Source organism: Pyxicephalus adspersus, chromosome 1 (assembly GCF_032062135.1).
Source record: "Pyxicephalus adspersus chromosome 1, UCB_Pads_2.0, whole genome shotgun sequence".
NCBI lineage: Eukaryota > Metazoa > Chordata > Amphibia > Anura > Pyxicephalidae > Pyxicephalus > Pyxicephalus adspersus.
Window position 1 is genome coordinate 62,147,734 of NC_092858.1, and position 21,358 is coordinate 62,169,091.

General features: G+C 37.8%; 2 protein-coding genes across 3 annotated transcripts in view; both read left to right on the top strand.

Moving 5' to 3' along the window:
- The window catches only part of POGLUT2 (protein O-glucosyltransferase 2), a 29,463-nt gene extending 21,941 nt beyond the window's left edge, over positions 1–7,522 (top strand). For both annotated transcript variants that reach the window (XM_072411793.1, XM_072411801.1), the window contains 4 exons: positions 1,439–1,648; positions 2,005–2,094; positions 5,839–5,943; positions 7,326–7,522. In XM_072411793.1, coding sequence (XP_072267894.1) covers positions 1,439–1,648; positions 2,005–2,094; positions 5,839–5,943; positions 7,326–7,343 — 423 coding nt within the window. In that variant the 3' untranslated portion in view covers positions 7,344–7,522. The remainder of the gene's footprint in view (positions 1–1,438; positions 1,649–2,004; positions 2,095–5,838; positions 5,944–7,325) is intronic.
- A 375-nt stretch (positions 7,523–7,897) lies between these two features.
- TEX30 (testis expressed 30) lies at positions 7,898–19,998 on the top strand. The gene is made up of 5 exons (XM_072411815.1): positions 7,898–13,244; positions 15,038–15,277; positions 16,817–16,868; positions 18,103–18,305; positions 19,112–19,998. The coding sequence occupies exons 1-5, from the start codon at positions 13,227–13,229 to the stop codon at positions 19,274–19,276; spliced, it is 678 nt and encodes a 225-aa protein (XP_072267916.1). The 5' UTR covers positions 7,898–13,226; the 3' UTR covers positions 19,277–19,998.
- Positions 19,999–21,358: the final 1,360 nt, after the last annotated feature.

Here is a 21,358-nt window from a genome sequence, read left to right on the forward strand (position 1 = left end):
AAAAATACGGTACTTTAAAATTAGCTCAGCTAACTACCTGAAAATAGTGAAAAACCAGGTTTTTCCATCAATGGGGCTGATTTATTAAAGCTTTCCAAGGCTAGAGGGGGTACACTTTCATCAGTGAAGCTGTGTGATCCAGCAAACCCGGAATGGATTTTTTAAAAGTATATTCTATTTGTTAGCACATGTTTTGAATCCTGGACCAGATCTTTTCAAGGTTTGCTGGATCACCCAGCTTCACTGATAAAAGTGTATTCTCTCCAGCCTTGGAGAGCTTTAATAATTCAGACCCAATGGGCCTGATTTATGAAAGCTCTCCAAGGCTGGAGAGAATACACTTTCACCAGTGAAGCTGAGTGATCCAGCAAACCTGGAATGGGTTTCTTTAAAGTCATTTTCTATTTGCTAGAAAATGTTTTGAATCCTGGACCAGATCCATTTCAGGTTTGCTGGACCACCCAGCTTCACTGATGGAAGTGTATTCTCTCCAGCCTTGGAGAGCTTTCATAAATCAGGCCCAATGAATCTTTGTCTTCACTGATGGCATACGTATATTCCAAGATGGTAGTACCAGGATTCATCAGGCTCACATTGAGAAAGAGTAGTTCAAGAAGCATGAGATATCAATTTCACACATGGATTGGTCACTACATAGTTTAGACCAGGGGGCAGCAAACTTTTTTGGCTACTAAGCCATTTTTGGAGGTCAAGAAGGCACACCAGGCCGGACTCTCTCTCGAGAACCACAATCTCATTTTAATGCTTTTAAAGCTCCCCTGTAGACATGAATATAGAGGTTAGAGAGAAAAAAAAGTAAAAGAGATAATAAAAAAGAGAGCAAAATGCAACATATTGCAACTTTCCAGCCGTCAACACTTGTTAAAACAAGTAATACTTATTGTTCTTAGGTGACAACACTCACTATACTATTTCTATGGAGCAAAAATATTGTCACTCTAGGATAGGAAGTTTTTCAGTAGTACTTTTACTATTAAAGTCCAAGAACAATTGTTTTCCCTGTGTATTACCTGGTGATTCTGCTAGTAACACAATTCTTGTCTTAGGGTAAAAACACTTGTTGTACTGTATCTATGGAGAAACAGTATTGTCATCCAGGGACAGATAGTATTTTAAAATTAAAGAACATCTACCCTTTTATCATTTCCAAAACATAGAGGAGGAGAACATGTTATGTTATCAGTTCACTAAATCACTCAAACAGATATACTTTCATTGGTATATTTAGCTGATTAAAATATTGCAGACAGGAGAAGTTTACTGTTAGGGTTTCCACCCACTCTTATGCAACCACAAATGTTTCACAGGTCTCCAGTTGCTTTAGTAGCTAAAATTCCACATCTGACAAAAAACAAAAAAATTGGGAATACAATGATGACCATGGTTTCATTGCTTTATTTCTCTCTTTTTTTTTTAGTACAAATATCAAATTCTTATTGATGGAACCGTGGCAGCATACAGAATGCCATACCTTCTTGCTGGGAACAGTGTGATCCTTAAGCAGGATTCCATATACTATGAACATTTCTATAGTGAACTCCAACCCTGGAAGCATTATGTGCCTTTCAAGAAAGACCTTAGTGATTTACTTGAGAAGATCCAGTGGGTGAAAGATCATGATAATGAGGTAAGCATGCAAGCATTGGCAAAATTCTAGGCTTTATATGTCTGGAAATGTTTATATTGATGATTGTTTGCTGGTACATTTCAATCAAGTTTTAAATTTAATACAAAAAATAAAACTTTGCAATCTAGGCACCATCACTATGTCTAGACTTTGAAGAAATTGGTAGTCACAAATTAGGGACGAGAAATCTTACATTTTAACACCTAAAACCTTAGATTGATAAAATAAGGCACTGATACATTTTGAACATTAAAGCCAGCATTTCTGTTTATTATGTTAAATACAATATGATAATGTTTTTTTTTTTTTGCTCATTTTGCTTTTATTATAGATTTTATTTTTTAAATATTTTACAGGCTAAAAAAATTGCACAAGCAGGACAGGAGTTTGCAAGGAACAATCTAATGGGAGAACATATTTTCTGTTACTATTTTAAGCTTTTTCAGGTAGGTATGTGTACTATATTAACCTGTATCAATATAAAATTTGAAAAAATCCTTGGTCACTAAAAATCAAAAAAGGTAGGACTGAAGAAAGCTTTTCAACAAACCTGCTATTGATCTATGGTAGCATTTGTAAGCTGGTGTTTGGCCAAACCTGTCTTTCAATATAGGATAGCATTTGTGCAATTATATTGTTGTCTATGTTTAGTTTATGTTTATATTCACTTAATCTTGCATTATTTGCCCCTCCGTGTTGTATTTAACACATTTGAAAAAAAAACAGCAGCATTCCCTGTAGCATGCAGTCATCATTTTCCCTTCATTTACTTTCCCTTTCACATACTGTAAATAAAAAGAAGATGATTGTTTTTTGGCAACACAGACACTTCTTTTTTTCGGGAACTTTTCATACATGAGGTCTACACCACTATAGCAATAGTGATTTGCAAAACTAGACTATGATATTTGTGTATGATGATTTCTAATTGAGTCATTTATTACTGCACCTTACATGTAATCATTACATCTTATGGCATCTACCCAACTGACAATGTGTTAGATCATTTTTTCCCTTACTGTTATGTTGTTGCTTTCGTAATAAAATAATAGGAATAATTATTCTGTATGTTAATAATATATTATTTTGCCATAGTACTATTTTTTTACTGTGTTTTACAGCACTGGTCCATATTAAAAAGTCATGTTTTTCAAACGTTTGGGTAGAAGAGCCAAAATGTTTGATAAGAAACCTCTAGTAAGAGAAATATCAAAAATGTTAGTTGTTGAGGTGTCAATACTTTCCGACATACTGACCCAGAATGAGCAATCATAGGTAAATCAGATCTGAATTCTTGTTCTAGGTCAGTAATTCCTTATGGAAGCCTCAGGATTAGCACATAAGGCAGGCAATAGCTGAAGCACATTCTCTATACAGGTTTCCGCTAAAAGATTGACACTAAATATTTTACAAGTGACCAGCTTTGGAAATACTGGGAAATAAAAAGTCTTTATGGCATGTTCTCAGTTAGTATGCACTGTTCTCATCCTCCTTCAGAGCAGCTGTGATTGTAATTACTTTGGAACAGCCTTTTCATAACCGTGCCTGTTATTGTGCAATGGCCTGCCACATTATCTCCTCCTTTAATCAAGGTTTCATCTATATGATTTTTACACCCTAGTCTTCGTTGTGCATTACAGTAGTTTTATTTTGGTTTATCTCAAGTCCTATCAAGTAACCTTGACCTTTGTTCTCTATTAAGCTAAGAAAGGCTAGATTAATATCGCAGTTTTTAGATTAGTTGAACATACTTACTTATGGGTTATCTATGCACAGTAGTCTAGATAAGATTAATGTGATATGCTGGGTCTTCTGTAATTATATAGATTCTATAGATATTCATTTTTGTATTTATTCATTACTCGTTCTCAAGGAGAGAACTGTTGGACTTGACACAGTAATATGTTTTCCTCTCTATGATTGATTACTTGACAAGTCTTTTAAGAAAACAGAAATAAGACCGATGCTCATATTTCCACAATAACATTAGAATCAAAGGAGTGTCTTCAAGTTAACCACATTAAAAAAGATATTATTCACATATATGTATTGGTTTGCACTTGATTTGTTGTGATTAATCTGCAGCACTGCAAAGATGATAGTTTTAAAGTTAGGCAATCAAAATTTGTTATGCCTAGTACAATATTGTGCACATTGTACATATTGTACACATATAGTACATTATTGATTCTATTGAAGAATTGAGATTGAAGAGTATCTTAGGTTATCTATATGGCCAGCTAAAATATCTATCTATAAGGAACTGAGTGTAGCTTGCAGCATCAGCAAGCTTTTTCTTTTCAAGAACAATCAAACTATACAGAATCAGTGAATTTTTTCTACCCAGGTAATCATTGTCTCTTGAAATTTTATTGGTGTCTGGTACCTCAAATACATGATAAACATGAATACCTATTACATATTAATGAATCCAGCTAACATTTAAGGGTACTTATCCCCAGCTAGGCAGTATAAATTTATTGCTGGAGATGACCCCTTAACATTTATAAAATTTCCAGACGTGTCAAGTAAAGTGTGCATATATGAGTACTAAGAGGCATGAGAAGAATTTAAATGAAACTTACAGTATAAGCGTCATATTTTATATTTTCTTCAGAGTAGAATGGAGAAATCCAAACTATTTGTTCGGCATACTTCAAGACTTTAGACCTTTAAATCTTGAAGGCGCTAGTTCATTAACCAACCCACTGCTTTGTGATCAAGGCTACACCTTTCGTCATTCTGTATGTAGTAAGTAAACACAGTTTTCATAGCTCTTTAGTCTTTTGTTACACCTTAAACAACTTAATGTTCAAGGCCGTCCCATGTAAGCTGTTTAGCTTTGCCAAATTTAATAACCTTGTAATCTTCAGAAATGTTGCGTGAGATGATTTTTCCTCCCTGCCCTTTCTTAAACAGTTTGTCCTGTAGGTTAGTGACCCATACCACATCTTTTGTTTATTGGCCATTGGACTTTCTTCTCTTAAGTTTACACTTACTAGAGATTTCACTGCTTTATATGTTTTAGTTACCGTCAGAAAAAATGCAGTCGTTTTTCCCTTCAGGTGAATGTGCTTTATAGAGGTTCATAACTGAAGGTCAATACCAATCTTCCTATTTGTGAAAAGTGTCTGTCTCTAATTTATATTTATCATTCTTGCCACCACCCACTTATCAAAGGATCACAGAAAAAGCTTTTGAGCATTTCTGCACCTCCCTAAAACTTAGGACCCTCATTAACCTTTCATGGAAGTTCACCTTAAGATGTAAAATCGCAATAAAATGTCATGCTTTTGCTGTGTTATGATATCTCTGGAGTAATGCATTGTGTTAGTGGTTTAGGTCCAACACTGAATTTGATAATGTTTTTGCTTACTAAGACTTCTCTTGTTTTGACTGAATCGTTGATACTTTTTGATTCTTTATAACACCCATGTAAACTACCTTGAAACATTTTAATATTTAACATCCTATGTTTATTGCCCTGACCTTCACATTTATAGTGGCATGTCATAAGATATGAGCTGGCTGTTTCGCTGCAACTCAGTGGCAGCAAATGTTTGTGTATATATATATATATATATATATATATATATATACAGTTACACAATAAAACCCTTCATATAAACATACATTTAAAGGCAGCACTTTTAGATTTCTTCTCAATTCTAGCAGAGGAAAGTAAAGATGGTATATTATGCTGGGCGTAAAATAAAAATTTTGCTTTGCCGTGCATGAGCAAAGCATAGGTTCACTTAAATGTTTTTATCCAATATGGCTAATTTTTACACCATACCTGATGGCATCCATTATCTAACCCACCAATTTCAGCACTTGCTGACCTGTTTTTCTTGCTATCTGTACTTGGACTTCTTATGGATCAACTTATTCTGGTATTATTCTGACAAGTACAACATTTCTTAGTGAGGCTTAGTGCAACAGACGTCCTGTCACCAGATGGGTATGCACAGTATTTGAGAATTTAGGTGTATCTTGCTATATTATGTATTATATTGTTTATTTGTGTACATAAATGTGGCTGTGAAAGCAGATATTTTCACCAAAACTGATAGGTCTGAATGCATGCTAATTTAACTAAAAAGTTCTGTTGTGTTGCTGTCATCTTAAAATGATCTTTTTGCAATGTAGCAAGTTTTTTTGTTTCAGTGTTGTACTTTTCTCTAATATAGGCTTATGCAAAGCTGCAGGTAAGCGAGCCAAAAATAAGAGAAGGAATGGAAATTGTTAAACATTCTTCTGATAACCTTTTCCCATGCAAATGCCACAGAGATATGGTAAGAAAAATCCTTAAATCCAAGTATATAATGTTGATAACAGAAAAACAAGGGGTTATTTGAGACACTTTTTCATGCAAATTTGGCAAATCCTGGACTTGTCACATATTTTTACGAAGTTTATATTCTCTTCAATAAGTAAACTAGTGGAGGAGTAAGTAATATACAAGATAACTTCCTATAACATGTTATAAGGGGGGTTGGATTTCAGTAGTCATAACACGCCTCTGTCCTAGGGTGCAAACGCTGCTTCTCCATAAAGTACAGTGAGTGAGCTTTATCACCCATTGACAAAAAATGGTCTTGCAGAATCATAAGATTAAAAAAAATGTAAAACAAATGTAGCTATCATAACAAAAGGATTGCTAAACTGCAGAATATTACAGTATTTTTCGGACTATAAGACGCTCCGGCCTATAAGACGCACCCAATTTTAAAGGAGAAAAACCTAGAAAAAAAAGATTCTGAACAAAATACTAAAAAATCACTCTGTGTCAATGTATCCCCTTCTAATCACTCTGACACAGAGTGATCAGAAGGGGATACATTGACACAGAGTGATTAGAAGGGGATACATTGACACAATGTATCCCCTTCTGATCACCCTGTGCCAAAAAATCATACTCACCCGATACCGCGATCCCGCGATGCTGTGGGCTTCTTCTTCTCCTGGCTCTCCTCCTGGCTGCAGCGCGTGTCCCCTCCTCCTCTGAGCGAGGAGAAGCGGACATGCATACCCCAGCGATCCCATAAGCAGGCTGGATCAGCCTGCTTACGGGATCGCGAGGGCACGGGTGCCGGCTTCTCCTGGCTCTCCTCCTGGCTGCAGCGCGTCTCCTCCTCAGAGAGGAGAAGCCGACATGCATACCCCCGCGATCCCATAAGCAGGCTGGATCAGCCTGCTTACGGGATCGCGAGGGCACGGGTGCCGGCTTCTCCTGGCTCTCCTCCCGGCTGCAGCGCGTGTCCCCTCCTCCTCCTCTGAGCGAGGAGAAGCCGGCACACGTGCCCTCGCGATCCGGTAAGCAGGCTGATCCAGCCTGCTTATGGGATCGCTGGGGTATGCATGTCCGCTTCTCCTCGCTCAGAGGAGGAGGGGACACGCGCTGCAGCCAGGAGGAGAGCGAGGAGAAGAAGAAGCCCACAGCATCGCGGGATCGGGTGAGTATGATTTTTTTTAATTACCGGTATATTTAACATGTATTCGGTGTATAAGACGCACCCACTTTTCCCCCCCAGTTTTGGGGAAGAAAAAGTGCGTCTTATAGTCCGAAAAATACGGTACATTTTTGTTTTTTGGTTTATATATACTATAATATATTGTAGCAGATAGTACTGTTTTGCAATGTTTATGTTTTTTTACACATTTTTATTTCTTTCAGGTAAAGGATGAACTTTGACTCACTGATAGATATTGGACTTTTGATTTTAAAGAATTGGACCTCCTTTATGGCACAGTGCAATGTGGAGTACTGAGATTTTTTTAAGATATAGTCATTGCTACTTTTTAATGCTTGTATTTTTATAATTTTGGTAAAAAACTGGTTCTAGAATCTATAATAAAGTTTTCTATACTTTATTCTCAGCTACAATTTCTTACTATTTTGTCCCTTTTTTGGGAATAAACTAAGAAAGGTAAAACTAAATCACCTTGAAAAGTATATTTTTGCCGAGTGTTTTGAATAAAGTGTTATGTTTGAAGGGACAGTTTACTCAGAAGTGATACTTGAGGTAATAGATGAAGCTCTGTGATCTTAGTTATCTGCTGGTTTCCTATTTCTGTTGAAGATTTGACTAGATCATTGTGGCTCTGTTCTCATGTATATATGTGTGTATATATATATATATATATATATAGTATATAACTATATGTATATAGTATAAATGTATATATGGCTGTGGTTGTGTTAAAAAAAACATTATTGCTCAGTTAATGGCCCCATAGTTTAATCAGGAGAAGGAGTTTTGCTGATTTTAAATTATAGCTGCAATCTCTTTATTCCTTTATTTAGTCCTTCTTTAACAGTCTGGTCACCTAATACACGTTCATCTCCTCTTTTATGTGTTAGCATCTAGAACTCAGCACATAAATGAAGAACTGTAAAAAAAATCTAATATTGTTTTGTGGAAAATGTTTAATCTGCAAAAAAGTAAATAGATTGGTTTGTGTAAGGCTACGTACACACATGCAATGGTTCTCGTCCGATAATCGGCTCAGGGCTGATATCAGATGAGAATCTGGCGTGTGTATAGCAGATCAACGGACTATGGACGACAAACGATCTTAATAGAAGTAAAGGAGAGAGAGCACAGCGGGGTGCTGCTCTGTCCTTCTCCCCCTCCCCTCTCCATAGAGAAGAACGACCCTGTATGTACAGCACTTGTTCATGCATTGTGCAGTCGTTAGTATGACAATTATTATATGTGTATATTATTATTGCTACCTACTTTAGAGATTGACAAAATCAGACATGATGTCTCTGTTACGGTAGATGAAGTCTCTTCTCTCATTATCTCTATCTACTACCTGTCCGCTTGACCCAATTACCTCTGATCTACTCCATGCTCATTCCTCCACCCTGGCCCCTGCCCCAACCGAACTATTCAACCTCTCCTTTTCTACTGGTATATACCTCTTAGCTTTTAAACATGCCAGTATTCTCTTATCCTGAAGAAACCCTCACTAGACTCCTCCATACCTTCTAGCTACCATCCTATTTCCCTTCCCCCATATGTTTCCAAACTGTTTGAGGACCTTGTCTACAAAAGACTCATTAATTATCTGAGCACCAACTCTCTCCTTGACCCTCTCCAGTTTGGTTTTCGAGCTGCCCATTCCACCGAAACAGCCCTTTCTAAAGTGGTCAATGACCTCATCTCAAGGCAACTTTTCCCTGCTCCTTCTCCTTGATCTTTCCTCTGCTTTTGACACTGTTGATAACCCCCTTCTAATACAAATCATGCGCTCCATTGGTATCAGTGACACTGCCCTCTCTTGGTTTGATTCCTACCTGTCTGACCGCTCCTTTCATGTTTCTTTCAATGAAGACGCCCTCGCCCACTCTCCTCCCTGTGGTGTTCCCCAAGGTCAGTTCTTGGACCGGTTCTCTATTCTCTGTACACCTCCTCTCTCGGTAGTCTCATATCCTCCTTTGGCTTACAGTACCATCTGTATTCTGATGACACTCAAATCTATCTGTCCACCCCTGACTTGTCTCCCTCAGTCCTGGATAAGGTCTCACGCTGCCTGTCAGCCATCTCATTGTGGATGTCTGACCGATTCCTGAAACTCAACCTGGTTAAAACAGAACTCATCATCTTCCCCTCCCTCACATTCCAAATCTCTCCCTGACATATTCCCAGTTGTTAACAACACTGGTATTTGGCCCTCCCCTCAGGCACGTTGTCTTGGTGTTACCTTTGATTCTGCCCTCTCATTCACCCCCCATATTCAGAACATTTCCAGGTCCTGTCACTTTCACCTACGCAACATCTCCAAACATCTCCGCCCCTACCTGTCCCCAGAGACCACCAAACTCCTTGTACATGCTCTTATCCTCTCTCCTCTGGACTACTGTAACATCCTCCTCTCTGATATTCCACTAACTCGCCGACTCTCCTCTACAATCTATTATGAATGCTGCAACCAGACTCACCCATCCTTCCCACTGCTCTTCTGCTGCATCTGTTTGTAGTTCGCCTCATTGGCTTCCATTTCACTTTAGAATCAAAATCAAGCTCTTGTGCTTTGCTTTCAAATCCTTACACAGTTCTTGTCCCAGTTATCTTTCTGACCCGGTAAAAAATATATTGCCCTTGCTGCGCTTTTCGCTCCTCCAATGACCTACTACAAACTTCCTAACTCATAACCTCATCACACGCACGTTTCCAAGACTTCTCTAGAGCTGCCCCAACTCTCTGGAATGGTCTTCCTCGTCCTATTCGGCTTGCTCCTACTTTATGCTCATTTGAAAGAGCGCTCAAAACACTTTTTTTTTTTAAACTTGCCTACTCTTCTTCTTTTATCTTTTGAAACCATCACTACTTCCCACCACTACATATCTCCCCATCCTATTGTGTGTTACTTCCCCCACCAACTGGATTGTAAGCTCTTCTGGGCAGGGTCCTCTCCCCCTACTGTGTCACTGTCTGCATTTGTCTGTCATTTGCAACCCCTATTTAATGTACAGCGCTGTGTAATATGTTGGCGCCATAAAAATCCTGTTTATTATTTTTATTAAATATAATAATTACAATAATAAAACTGAATAAACAGCACTGACCGTACAACAGACCTAAAGCAAGACTTCAGCTTGACTGTACAGTTTCTCCATCATTTCCCATAACAGTCTGATCACAGAGGCCAAGCTGTCACATTACAACAGATTGTTACATTTGTAGCCTACGTAAAAAAAATAAATCCCCCAATAGATGACCTAAACATAAATATTATCCAAAATGATGACCAGCTTCACTTTTGGCACAGGCCCCTGACTTTGTGGCCTTACAAGTGTCAGCATCTTCAAAATTGTGTATAAGTACCCTAAAAGTTCAAGTGTCCTCAGGAGATTGTTTCTAATACCTGTGTCCCCTAGGCCTTCTGTGTATGTAGAACTGTTTAATTCACCATTACTGGAACCATAGGATTATTGTTCCCAGTCAGTTATTCATTTGGAATTTAATAGTAATTTGTTCTTTGGATGCACCCTGGCACCTTTATGGCTGTTTTCAACATCATCTCCTGGGATTGGCAGGTCTGTTACAAAGTGCGCATATTGACTATCACTCATTTGGAACGTTCCACTATATTTGGTAAGTGTTTTGTATCTGTCTTTGGGGTTTCCAAATGTAATTGATGTGGGGGATTGTTTTTTATCTTTTTTTTTTATTTTGACTGAAGTTTACAGAAATTTTTCATATAATTTATATAGCACATTTTTTTTTTTGAACAATTGGTTAGGATCATGCAACATTTAAATTAGCATAGTCCTGCAGTTTAGGGCTCAGGACTATGTAGTTTACAACAATGTGTAAAAGGAGCAATTCCGAATGTACAATATAGTATTAAGAGTGCAAAGGTCAGGAGTTGTAACATACATCAGTATTTGAGTGCAGTGGTCTGAAGTATGCAATAAAGTACGGTACCCTTGGACAGAATAAAAAAATGTCTGCTATCAGTGCTAACATGTTTACTATTTGGATTTGCATGGTTGTTGTGGATCACAAACTTGTTTAATACATAAGAAGTTTGTACAAATGAGCATATGGAAGATTTGGGATATAAACTGGGACATGAACCATGGCATCTTGCAAGGTTGGTTTCTATAACTAAATTAACATATAATCATTGACATGTTAATGTTATTTCAAAAATCTTCTTTATAGCTTTCATAAAAATCATATCTGATAAATCTGCTATAAAAGTCCTTGTTCAGGCACACATGATCTTGTTAGTTTTTGCATTGTCACCCTGTCACATGCACGTCCAGTGACGATTAGAAGTGTCCATGCCTACAATCACTGTACACACGTCCCATGGTTATTACCATTTGTAAGTACTACACCCTGAGAGATGACATGCAGCTAACACTGGAAAGTATTCATGTAGACAAGAGGCTGCAGGTGTAGAGAAGAATGAAAAGGGGAAACGAGTATATTTAAAGTACAAAACATGAAAAATAATAATACAGAAGGAAATATTGGTATTTTATAAAAGTATAAAACTTTAAAAAAAAAATTGTTTATGATAAGCAGTTCATTATCAAATGAATGTCATGGTTAGGGTTTCCATAACTATCAAGCTTAAAGTCTAGCATAGTGTGCACAATACACACGTTGTTTCTCTTAAACCTCTTCAAAAAACACTGCTACCTAAAAAATGGCTTTAATAGTATTAGGCTGTGTACACATGTGCAATAATTGTCGTTGCAAAGGATCTTTCACAATCCTTTCCAATGACAAACGACTGTACGATGCATCCCTGAAAGCTCCCTGAAAGCAGTTGGGGATGCAATATCCATAATGTACTGTGTTTGGGGCAGGCTCATTAGCCACCATCATGAACAGATGAAAAGGGCACATCCCCAGTGACACAGTCCACGAGGAATGAATATGCTAAAACTTTTTTTTAACACTTTTTTTATACCAACTTTTCTGACTATTAAATGAATAAATGGGCTGGATAAAACATTTTGGAAGTTCACTCTTCTGCTTTATTATAAAATGTCAAGCTCTACACATTCTAGTCACACTTCAGTACTGTCCCCTGCTCTAACATTTGTCCAGAACCACTGGTCACTTTCATGCAGTACTACAGTCAGCATCATTTAATCATCAGATTGGCAAATTTACAGCACAAAATTATGGGTATGGGTTTAAAATAAAAATCTGGAGGAAGGGGCTTTTTTTAGAACCTCTCTTAGCGTTGTAATGCTGTCTGTGTCACCATTAGGGAGATTCACTTTCTCTAACTGTCCTAATTGTGAACATCAAGAAATTAAAGTGAGGCGAGATATAACATTTTTAGTTAGATAGAAGAACTTCTAATAGAGTCATATGTTCCATGACAACTTTCTGAGGCTCACTGGTGCCATCTTCGTCTCTTCTTCCGGGATCTTCTTCCTACATTACCCAACCTAAGCACGAGATCGGGTGACGTAGGTCGGGAAAAAAAAACTTGACAATCTCACTCGTGAGATTTTTTTATCCATGAAAAGGCTCCTGTGCATGCCGGAGATGTCCTGGCAATCTGCAGAAGGAGCAGCCAAGAGCCTCCCGGGATCCGTGACATAGGTATCCCTGTAGGCTTTGCGCTTCCAATTATTCTGCCTAGGAAATCGAGAATTATGGGGCGGTGCTGCACTTTAAAAAAAAAATAGAGTGTTGCACTTAAAAAAAATTGTTTTAGCTTAACATAAAAGCGTTGTCTGTGAAGTTTCTGAGTTTAGGTACGCTTTAAGTTCAGTTTAGATGCAGTAATATCTATGGCAGGCTGGATATGTTCAGGCACAGATCCCTGAGCAGCTTTGTGCACTAATTCCCTGTGACACTGTAAAACAAAAGCAGTGATCAGTATTCCTGTACAAGGAGTAACATTATCAGGCTGTGGGTATCAGTCAGTGGAACACATATATAATACAATGTATGTGCAGCCATGTGTCTCATACAGCCTGCATGTTGTGATAAGGAAGCACGTGGTCAGGCCCCGCCCCTTCCCCTCCTACTCCAATGAGGGAGCAACTCCGTGCCCTCCATGAGTACAGGTGGAATGTGATTTTCCCGCCATGGGTGACAGTACACAGGTAATAAACAGCATGGGGGGAGGGGATGTCCTGTCTATAAACACTGCTGGAATCTCTCCAGTCTGCGTGTCTAACTTTATCACACTCCTGTGATATATACATTTATACTTTCCCCAGCAGCACAGACATTGGGGAAATAAGTTCTCCCAGTGTGCTGCACAAGGACATTGCCTTCACTCTGCCCCTATCTATATACACATATAGGGGTCACATAGCACTGAAATTGTGATAGGGGCATGCATGGTCCTAAGGCTATGTACACCTTAGATTTGGAAAGGATCTTTCATGTACATACAGCGCCATTCTGCTCCATGGAGAGGGGAGGAGGGAGAACAAAGGAGCGGCACCCCGCTGTGCTCTCCTCCACTTGCATTACGGTTGTTCATGGATCTGCCAGGACGGATCCGTGAACGACATCAGACGAGCGCTGTACACACGTCAGATTATTGTCCAATACCAGCCCTAAGGCGATTATCGGACGAGAATTATCTGACGTGTGTACGCAGCCTTAGACAAAAGCTAGAAGATATATAGTAGCCAGTGATTTTGTTTAGTGATTTGCTGTGCTGGATCTCCAAACGACTGACACCTTTGTGAACAGCACCTGTTGTTTCCTAATGGGACGCAGCCCAGCACCTCGTGCTTGTCCTACCCTCCGTACAGACTTTAACCATCATTGCACTCTGGTGCCCATGGACATAGGCCCAATTCTGGGCATGTGGAGGAGCAACCTGAAGACTCCTGGGATTCGTGATGTACAAATCTAAGGGGGCTCTGCAGTCCCAGTCAGTCTTTAAGACAGAAGTAGAGGGGCTTTTTTTGTGGTGATAGGTCCACTTTAAGATGGCACACCTTAAAAACCTGGGTGATAATGCTATACACTGGGGTCTCTATAAATGTCAGGTATCTTTGTGCTCTGATATTTTTTAAATGTTTAGCTCACAGATAGCTGATGTTTTACCATTGTTGGATTAAGTCCCAGGGACCCATTGGTTCACTGGTGTACACATCCACCGCAGGCAATATTAGGGGGTTCCATCTATATATTGGATTTTACACTTAGTTTGCCTATAGTGAGCACTGGAGAAGTACTTCCTATTATTTGCTGTCTTTGATATACAAGTATTGTGCATAGTTTATTATTTGTGATTATGTTTCCTTGATGAAGGGATCCTTCAATCTTAAAACATTGGCTTTTCTTTGACATTTATAATAAGACAAGAATACTGTATTTTGCCGTGCTGGTTACTTTTTTTTCCATACATTCTACACTGTGCCATTGGTGATTGCTATTAAAGTTCCCTTTCTCTTTTGCAAGGTTTGCTGTAAGGTGTGCATTCCTTTCACAAATATTGTCACATTGGGGACATTTTTCAGAGATCTACCCAAAGAAAGGGAAATCGCCCACAGTTGTCACCAGACCACATTGAAAGATTTCACCATTGCCTATGTTCCAGGGACATCCCAACATGCCTGTCATGTTGTATGCAAAAAAAACAAAAAAAAAAAAGACTTTAGATATACTTTTTAGTCTTTTCAAAAGGGGGTACACAGACTGTTTGCCAGAAAATGCAAATGCCCCCCACCGCCTCGGTTTAATAAAGATTACTACTTTGCACCAGCCTTAAGGGATCAGCCTTATTGTCAGATAGTGTTTGCCACTCTGAAAGTAGAGAATACTGAAGGCCACAAGGGAGTTTGATTAGTGTCTGCAGTGATAACATGAGAGTTATTGAAGTCTTGGAATATTTCTTTATACAGGCTCTGCAATATTTATAATTTGTATTTTTCAGGATTTCAACATTAAAATACCATTTGACAAGAAATCTCTGGATGCTGTTCTGTCTGTTCCTAAAGTTCATGGCGGTGTATTATATGGAGTTATTCTTACACATGGTGCCGGAGGTGACATGAACTTTGTTCACTTGGTTTCTCTAGCAAACCACTTGGCATCTCATGGATTGCTCTGTCTACGATTTACATGCAAAGGACTTAATCTAGTTTACAGAACCAAAGCTTACAATGCTGTGTTGGTATGTAATTTATTATTATTACTAGTAATATCAGGTTTATTGCAAAAATTCTCTGTCATTTGGTAAAACTCTATCAAGAAGATAAGACACAACACTGCAGTTCCATCATCAATTTATCTTCTCATATGTTCTGCCGTTTAGCACTGGTCTGGGTTTTTGCCATACATTTTATGTGCCATACTTGCTGTCTTTTATTCTTGCCAACTTGTAGCTAGCTAAATCAGTCATAAAGCTATGCAATCCAAACTGAACTTTTGCTGGAATGTATGTGAAAACAGTAAGTAGCTCTCCAGATCTTGACAGATCAAATAATGTAGAGATGTCCACATTTGCTATAAAAGTTGAGTTCTGGCCAACCTATTGATCTTCCTATGCAGGGCAGGCTCAGGAGGTATCAGATCCATACACTTAAGCTGCGTACACACGTCCAGCGGTTCTCGCCTGATTATCGGCTCAGGGCCGCCATTGGGCGAGGATCTGACGTGTGTACAGCGCCAGTCATCCATTGTCCGAACCACCGTCCTGGCGGATCCTTGGACTATGGACATTTAAGGATCCTAATGCAAGTAAAGGGAGGGAGCGCGCAACAGGGTGCCGCTCCATCACTCTCCCCCCCCCCACATAAAGCAGAATGGTGCTGTATGTACAACACTCGTTCATGCATCATGCAGTGCAAGTCATTGGAAAGGATCGGGAAAGATCCTTTGAAACTACTAATTTGCATGTGTGTATGCGGCTTTACTGTTCTACCTAATTTCATATGATCAGTTTGAATTGCTTTGATTTGGTACAGGTTTAGTTGATTGAGTAAGAAAAAAAGGAACCTGGAGCACTTTCAAAGGAAGCATATGTAAAATCATCTGATGTAGTTTCTTGTTACAGGCTTTTATACCATGTATTTTCACCTAGTCATTTTGTCAGTAAAATACTATACTAGTTCTAGGATGACAATTTCCATCTCAGTATGCTGCATTAGAACAAGAGAAAACACATAAGACTAAATGACTTCATCCCCCTACTTTTGTCCATAACATAGAGGGGCATGGCTCTGTACATATCAAAGATAGCTAAGAACAATGTAAATGATAACATTCAGAAGACACTGTGCACAGAAAGTTATGAGCTCACAAGATTTCTGGCAGGATATACAAGTATTTTTGCACTAAGTAAACAGATATAAAAATGATTTACCTGACTAAAAGAACCAAATTACTGGGAAATATTTTGTAGCTTTACATGCACTTTAGAGCACATACTGACAGTCCTGTTCAGGCCATATATATTCATAAGGTATAAGTGACATCACCCCATTTATCTTGCTGGTAATACGAGTTGCAGAAATCTGTAGAAAGATATATATACTGGTTTAGGTATCATGTTTCATAGCCTTCCTGCAGAATTTCAATGCGATCGGTAATACAGCAATTTCTGGGCAGAAGCGTTACATATTATAGGCCTCAGGAACCATGAATATATATGTAAGCTTTGTTTTTGTTTTGTTGTTTTTAGAACTCGTCATGTCTTATATTTTTCTTTTAGAAGTACATGAAATCTCTTGAGGAATATAACGTTGGTGGTATTTTCCTTCTAGGTGAGCGGTCTTTTTTAATGCAGATATGACTCCTTAACATTTACTGTGTCATTCGTTTTGATTGTATTAGCTGAACAATGCTATTATAACTCAGAATTTATTGAAATGAAAACAGGTATTTAATGCTAATTTTCTTTTATTCTTTTATATAAACGAAGAATTGAATTCCACATAAAAGCACAAATTTTACAAGAAACTGGTCATGACACAACATTGCCATTGTTCAATCATATAAAGTGCACACTGTCATCCCTTTTTTTCCTTTACTACATTGTGTGTCACTGCGTTTTACTGGTTCCCTACTAGTTCCAGGTCAATAATTTTATGCAAAAAAAAGCAGAAATCGGGATAACAGCCCCAAAGCAATAAAAATATTTTAACAAGGACAGCTTTCATATTTTTTGCACGCTAACAGGTTTCTTTTACCCACACCTACATCAGTCAGTTGTATTGTTTTCAAATGGTAATTTATTACAACTGTTATATACTTGTTTATATAAATTCACCTATTTGTAATAATATTACAAGTATGTAATATCTTTTGTTCTTTTTCTCACTTAATGGAAGAATTAAAAGAAACATAACTCTCATCTCTCCCCCTGTACTCCTCCCCTGGTCCACCTTTACCACTACTACGCCTCTCTATCCCTGCAACTACTTGTACTAGTTCTTCTGTCCACAACCAACCATCACTATCTGTACATTTTCACAATATATATGTCCCCTACCAACATATTGTAATATGTATTATTATGTTGACTGTGTATTGCCACATCTGTCAATGTACCATCACATCCTAGTGCTAAGAGTATGTACCAAGTCAGCTGATTGTTTTGGAGACATATTACAAGTAAATCTTCACAAACCTTACTTTATACATATTTATCAGCATGTAATAGTCATACCATTTTAGTCTTATGCCAATGAATATTTCTGGCTCATTTCTCTTTATCATGTTATTCTATTCTTTGTTTTCTTCTGTCCAAAAGGATATAAGCCCCCACATAATGTTTTGTCTAAGGGCCCCCACGGACTTGAAAGTAGAGTGTAAACATGCATTCACTCACCAGTGTAGTTATTACTTTTATTTATTACTATACAAGTTATTCACCAGATTGCATTCAAAATAAAAGTATTAAAAAACTTTGAGGAGTGACATAATGGTTATTAACATTACATACAGAATGGACTCCACAACAGTTTTTTTTTTGTTGTTTTTCCTATTTTTGCACAGGCCGATCTCTGGGGTCCCGTGCTGCTGCTTGTGTTACGAGAGGAGCCTGTGAAGAAGATGATGGGGCAGTCCTAGGCCTGATTTGCTTATCATATCCTTTACACGCTCCCAATGCGAAGGGCAAGCTCCGAGATGAAGATATTTTGCAGATAACAAAACCGATGATGTTTATCTCTGGTTCAGCAGATGAGATGTGTGATAAGGTAAACATAAACGTAATATAAACAGTTTCTCTTTTATATAAACCTATTCACACCCCTGGAAATTGTCTTGTCTTCCTTACATGTTGTATCACTGTGATTATAGTTACTTAGTATGTACTTTAACCAGTACATTTATTTAATTACATCAGGCAATTTTTTGGAAGGAGGGATCACCAATGGCAGTTTTTACGTTTCTCTCAGTATAATCTCCCTAAAACTGAATTCAACCAGATATAGCACTCAAATCAATCTTTTTGTTATTGTAATTAAACAACTATTTGTATTTATAATTTGCAAATAATGTACCTAATTTTGACCTATTAGCTGTTTTGCAGTCTTTCTTTAACAAAGCTAGTGTTGGAGCAATCTGCAGAACAAGAAACCAGTCTGTGCATGTGCTGGCCGAAAGCATTCCAATAGGACAGAATAATGAGATCACTGCACTGCTTCTCTTTTTTACTATCCATTACCACACTGGGAGTGGGTCCAGGACTGCCTGAGGAAGTGGGTTGAATGATGCTACCCATGAGAAAGAGAACATTAAGTGCCAGAAACCCACTGTATGAGATATACTAATTTCTGATCCTGGGTTGTGTTAAGCTGACCAACTCTTAGGTCCTGGTACAGGTAAAACAGCTGACTAAGGAGACTTGCCAGGTAAGCAGGATAAGCAACATAATGTAAATAATTCTTCATATTCTTTCTTCATAATAGGCATGTCAGCATTGGACATTCATTGGTTGATAGTGTCTTAAGTTATATTATTCTTTGCAGAATGTACTTTTAATTACCATCTCTTATTTTAGGCTTTGATGATGAAGACAATCCATAAAATGAAAGTTCCTGTACAAATCCACTGGGTTGAAAATGCCAATCATGGAATGACTGCCAAAGGAAAGACAATGAGTGATGTTATGACAGAAATAAATGAACAGACTTTGTCCTGGATTCAAGAAGCACTTAAGCTGTAAATATTAGTATTACTTTTACTTAGGAAAAATACAAGCCTCCTTTATTTTGTTGGCTGAAGCAATCATTAAAACAGTGGTCATGTACGGATGAAGTTTGAACTACCACTAAAATACTGCTTACTCTCTAATTTACAGCAGCATACATTAGCAGTTATTAAACATTTTCTATTTGGAGCCCATACCAAGATATACGTTTAACTGCTAGTGCTTAGTGCTGTTGGTAGTACTGCAGCATTGGTTCTTGTAAAATGACATTCCAAGTTCCTGTTACATCAAAAAAACACATTCTCCTTGAACTATGTTTTTAGTTATAACATTACTGAACCACACCTTTGGCAACTTACCCTAGTGCAATAAAATTATATGGTACAGTTAATAACTATAGTTACATGTTAAGAGAAAGCTGCCATAATATTTGGGCTGCCATTGTTCATCTACTTCTAAGAGAAGGGCGGGGGGCAACTGCTTAAATAGCAGGGCTGTTTGTCTAAAAATTTATTCTATGGCAGGTCATCTTCAAGCAGTAATGATGACACATCCTTGATTCTATTGATCTATTTTTTTCTGTTTTTTTTTCTTTTACGCAAGTCCATTTGAAAATTGGTTTTGTTTATCTGATTTTAAATTGTTGAAAATATATTATGATAAATACATTAAAGCCAACAATATATATGTATTGATGTAATCTTTGAACTCTTAAAAAAATAAGCTCACCTTTTCCATATACTTGAGCAGCACTTCTTTCTTCCAGCACATGTATGACACCCTCTCCATACTACATGCTAACACCCAGCAAAATGAGTAAGCACAATTTAGCTTCCATAGACGCATCTGTAGAATAGGTTGACTTGCCGGGATGGCCATAGATTCCCCCATCATTGAACAGGCTCAATGAATACAAAGGACTAGCAATACTTTCCCAGCTCTGACATTGGAGCATATGTGGTGCTTAAGTCCTCCCCCCTGCTTTATGGCAACAAAACAGAAAGAACTTGACCTATCTGTAATATGATTTTCCGAAAGCTCAACTGCTACTGTCTGTTAGCCAGAATATAAAACTCAAACAAATTTGTATAGAATAAACCTGTGCAATCCATCAAGGGATGACTGAACAGATGCCTTCTCATGGCTTCCCTGGATATAGATAACAATTTTTCATGGTGATCCTCCCAAACATACCTTGACTGTCTATAGAAACTTAATAGACTTAAAGTGCACCTTTTTTTAAGAAACTAATGTGAGTACAACTGCTGGCCTCTAATTTGATAATACTTGACTGGTTGTCATAGTTCTATGTTGGCTTCAATGCTGTAAGTCACTAATGCACAACAAGCGATTCTGTTATTTGCTACAGTCACATCCAGGTTTGTGTCAAGCAACTAGCATTTTCAGGTGCTTGTCAGCAGTTCCAGTACATCTTACATATTCTTTAAGATTAGGAGTAATACAAAATAAAATATACAAATATTTTGTAAAACTTAACCAAATGCTGTGACGTGTCATAAAATTTTTCCTGCAGCAATTCCTTTTACAATTTGTGATGTAACTAACTCTGGTAACTCTGGTGATCTGTAAAAGTGTATTTATGCTTGCCAACAATATCAAATCAGAATAAGTCTAGACCTGAACTCGGTTTTATAGGTTTTTAGAAGGATGGGAAACGGTTGGGTAAAACTAAAATGCAACTTCTTGCTCGGGCTTAGGCGCTAATTTCCAAATTTAAATAACACTGAAAATAAGACAATCTGTGTGCTTTATGTACCGACAGTAAATAATTTACTGCATGCAGGGAACAAAGCAGTTGACACATGTTCCGAATCTAGCTCCTACAGAGACTCTGTCGGAAGCATTTTCTAACATCTGTTCTCAAGAGTATGGCCTAACAATCTCTTCATTAACTGCAAATAGGAGATTTGAAAACAAGTAGATGTTCTGATTTACAAGAAATCCGGCAGAGAGTGATGAATGGACCATATGGACACAAGTCTGAAAAGCAACTTTTGTTTAACTGTTACAACTAAACCTAAATCAGAATCAAGTTAAAAAGAGAAGTTACGAATTGCAATACTCATTGCAAAATTA

Bases quoted from the DNA above. Each gene is read 5' to 3' on its own strand.
- TEX30 (XM_072411815.1), top strand. The intron at 15,278-16,816 runs GTATGTAATTTA...TTTTTCTTTTAG, and splicing joins AAGCTTACAATGCTGTGTTG to AAGTACATGAAATCTCTTGA. The intron at 18,306-19,111 runs GTAAACATAAAC...CTCTTATTTTAG, and splicing joins CAGATGAGATGTGTGATAAG to GCTTTGATGATGAAGACAAT.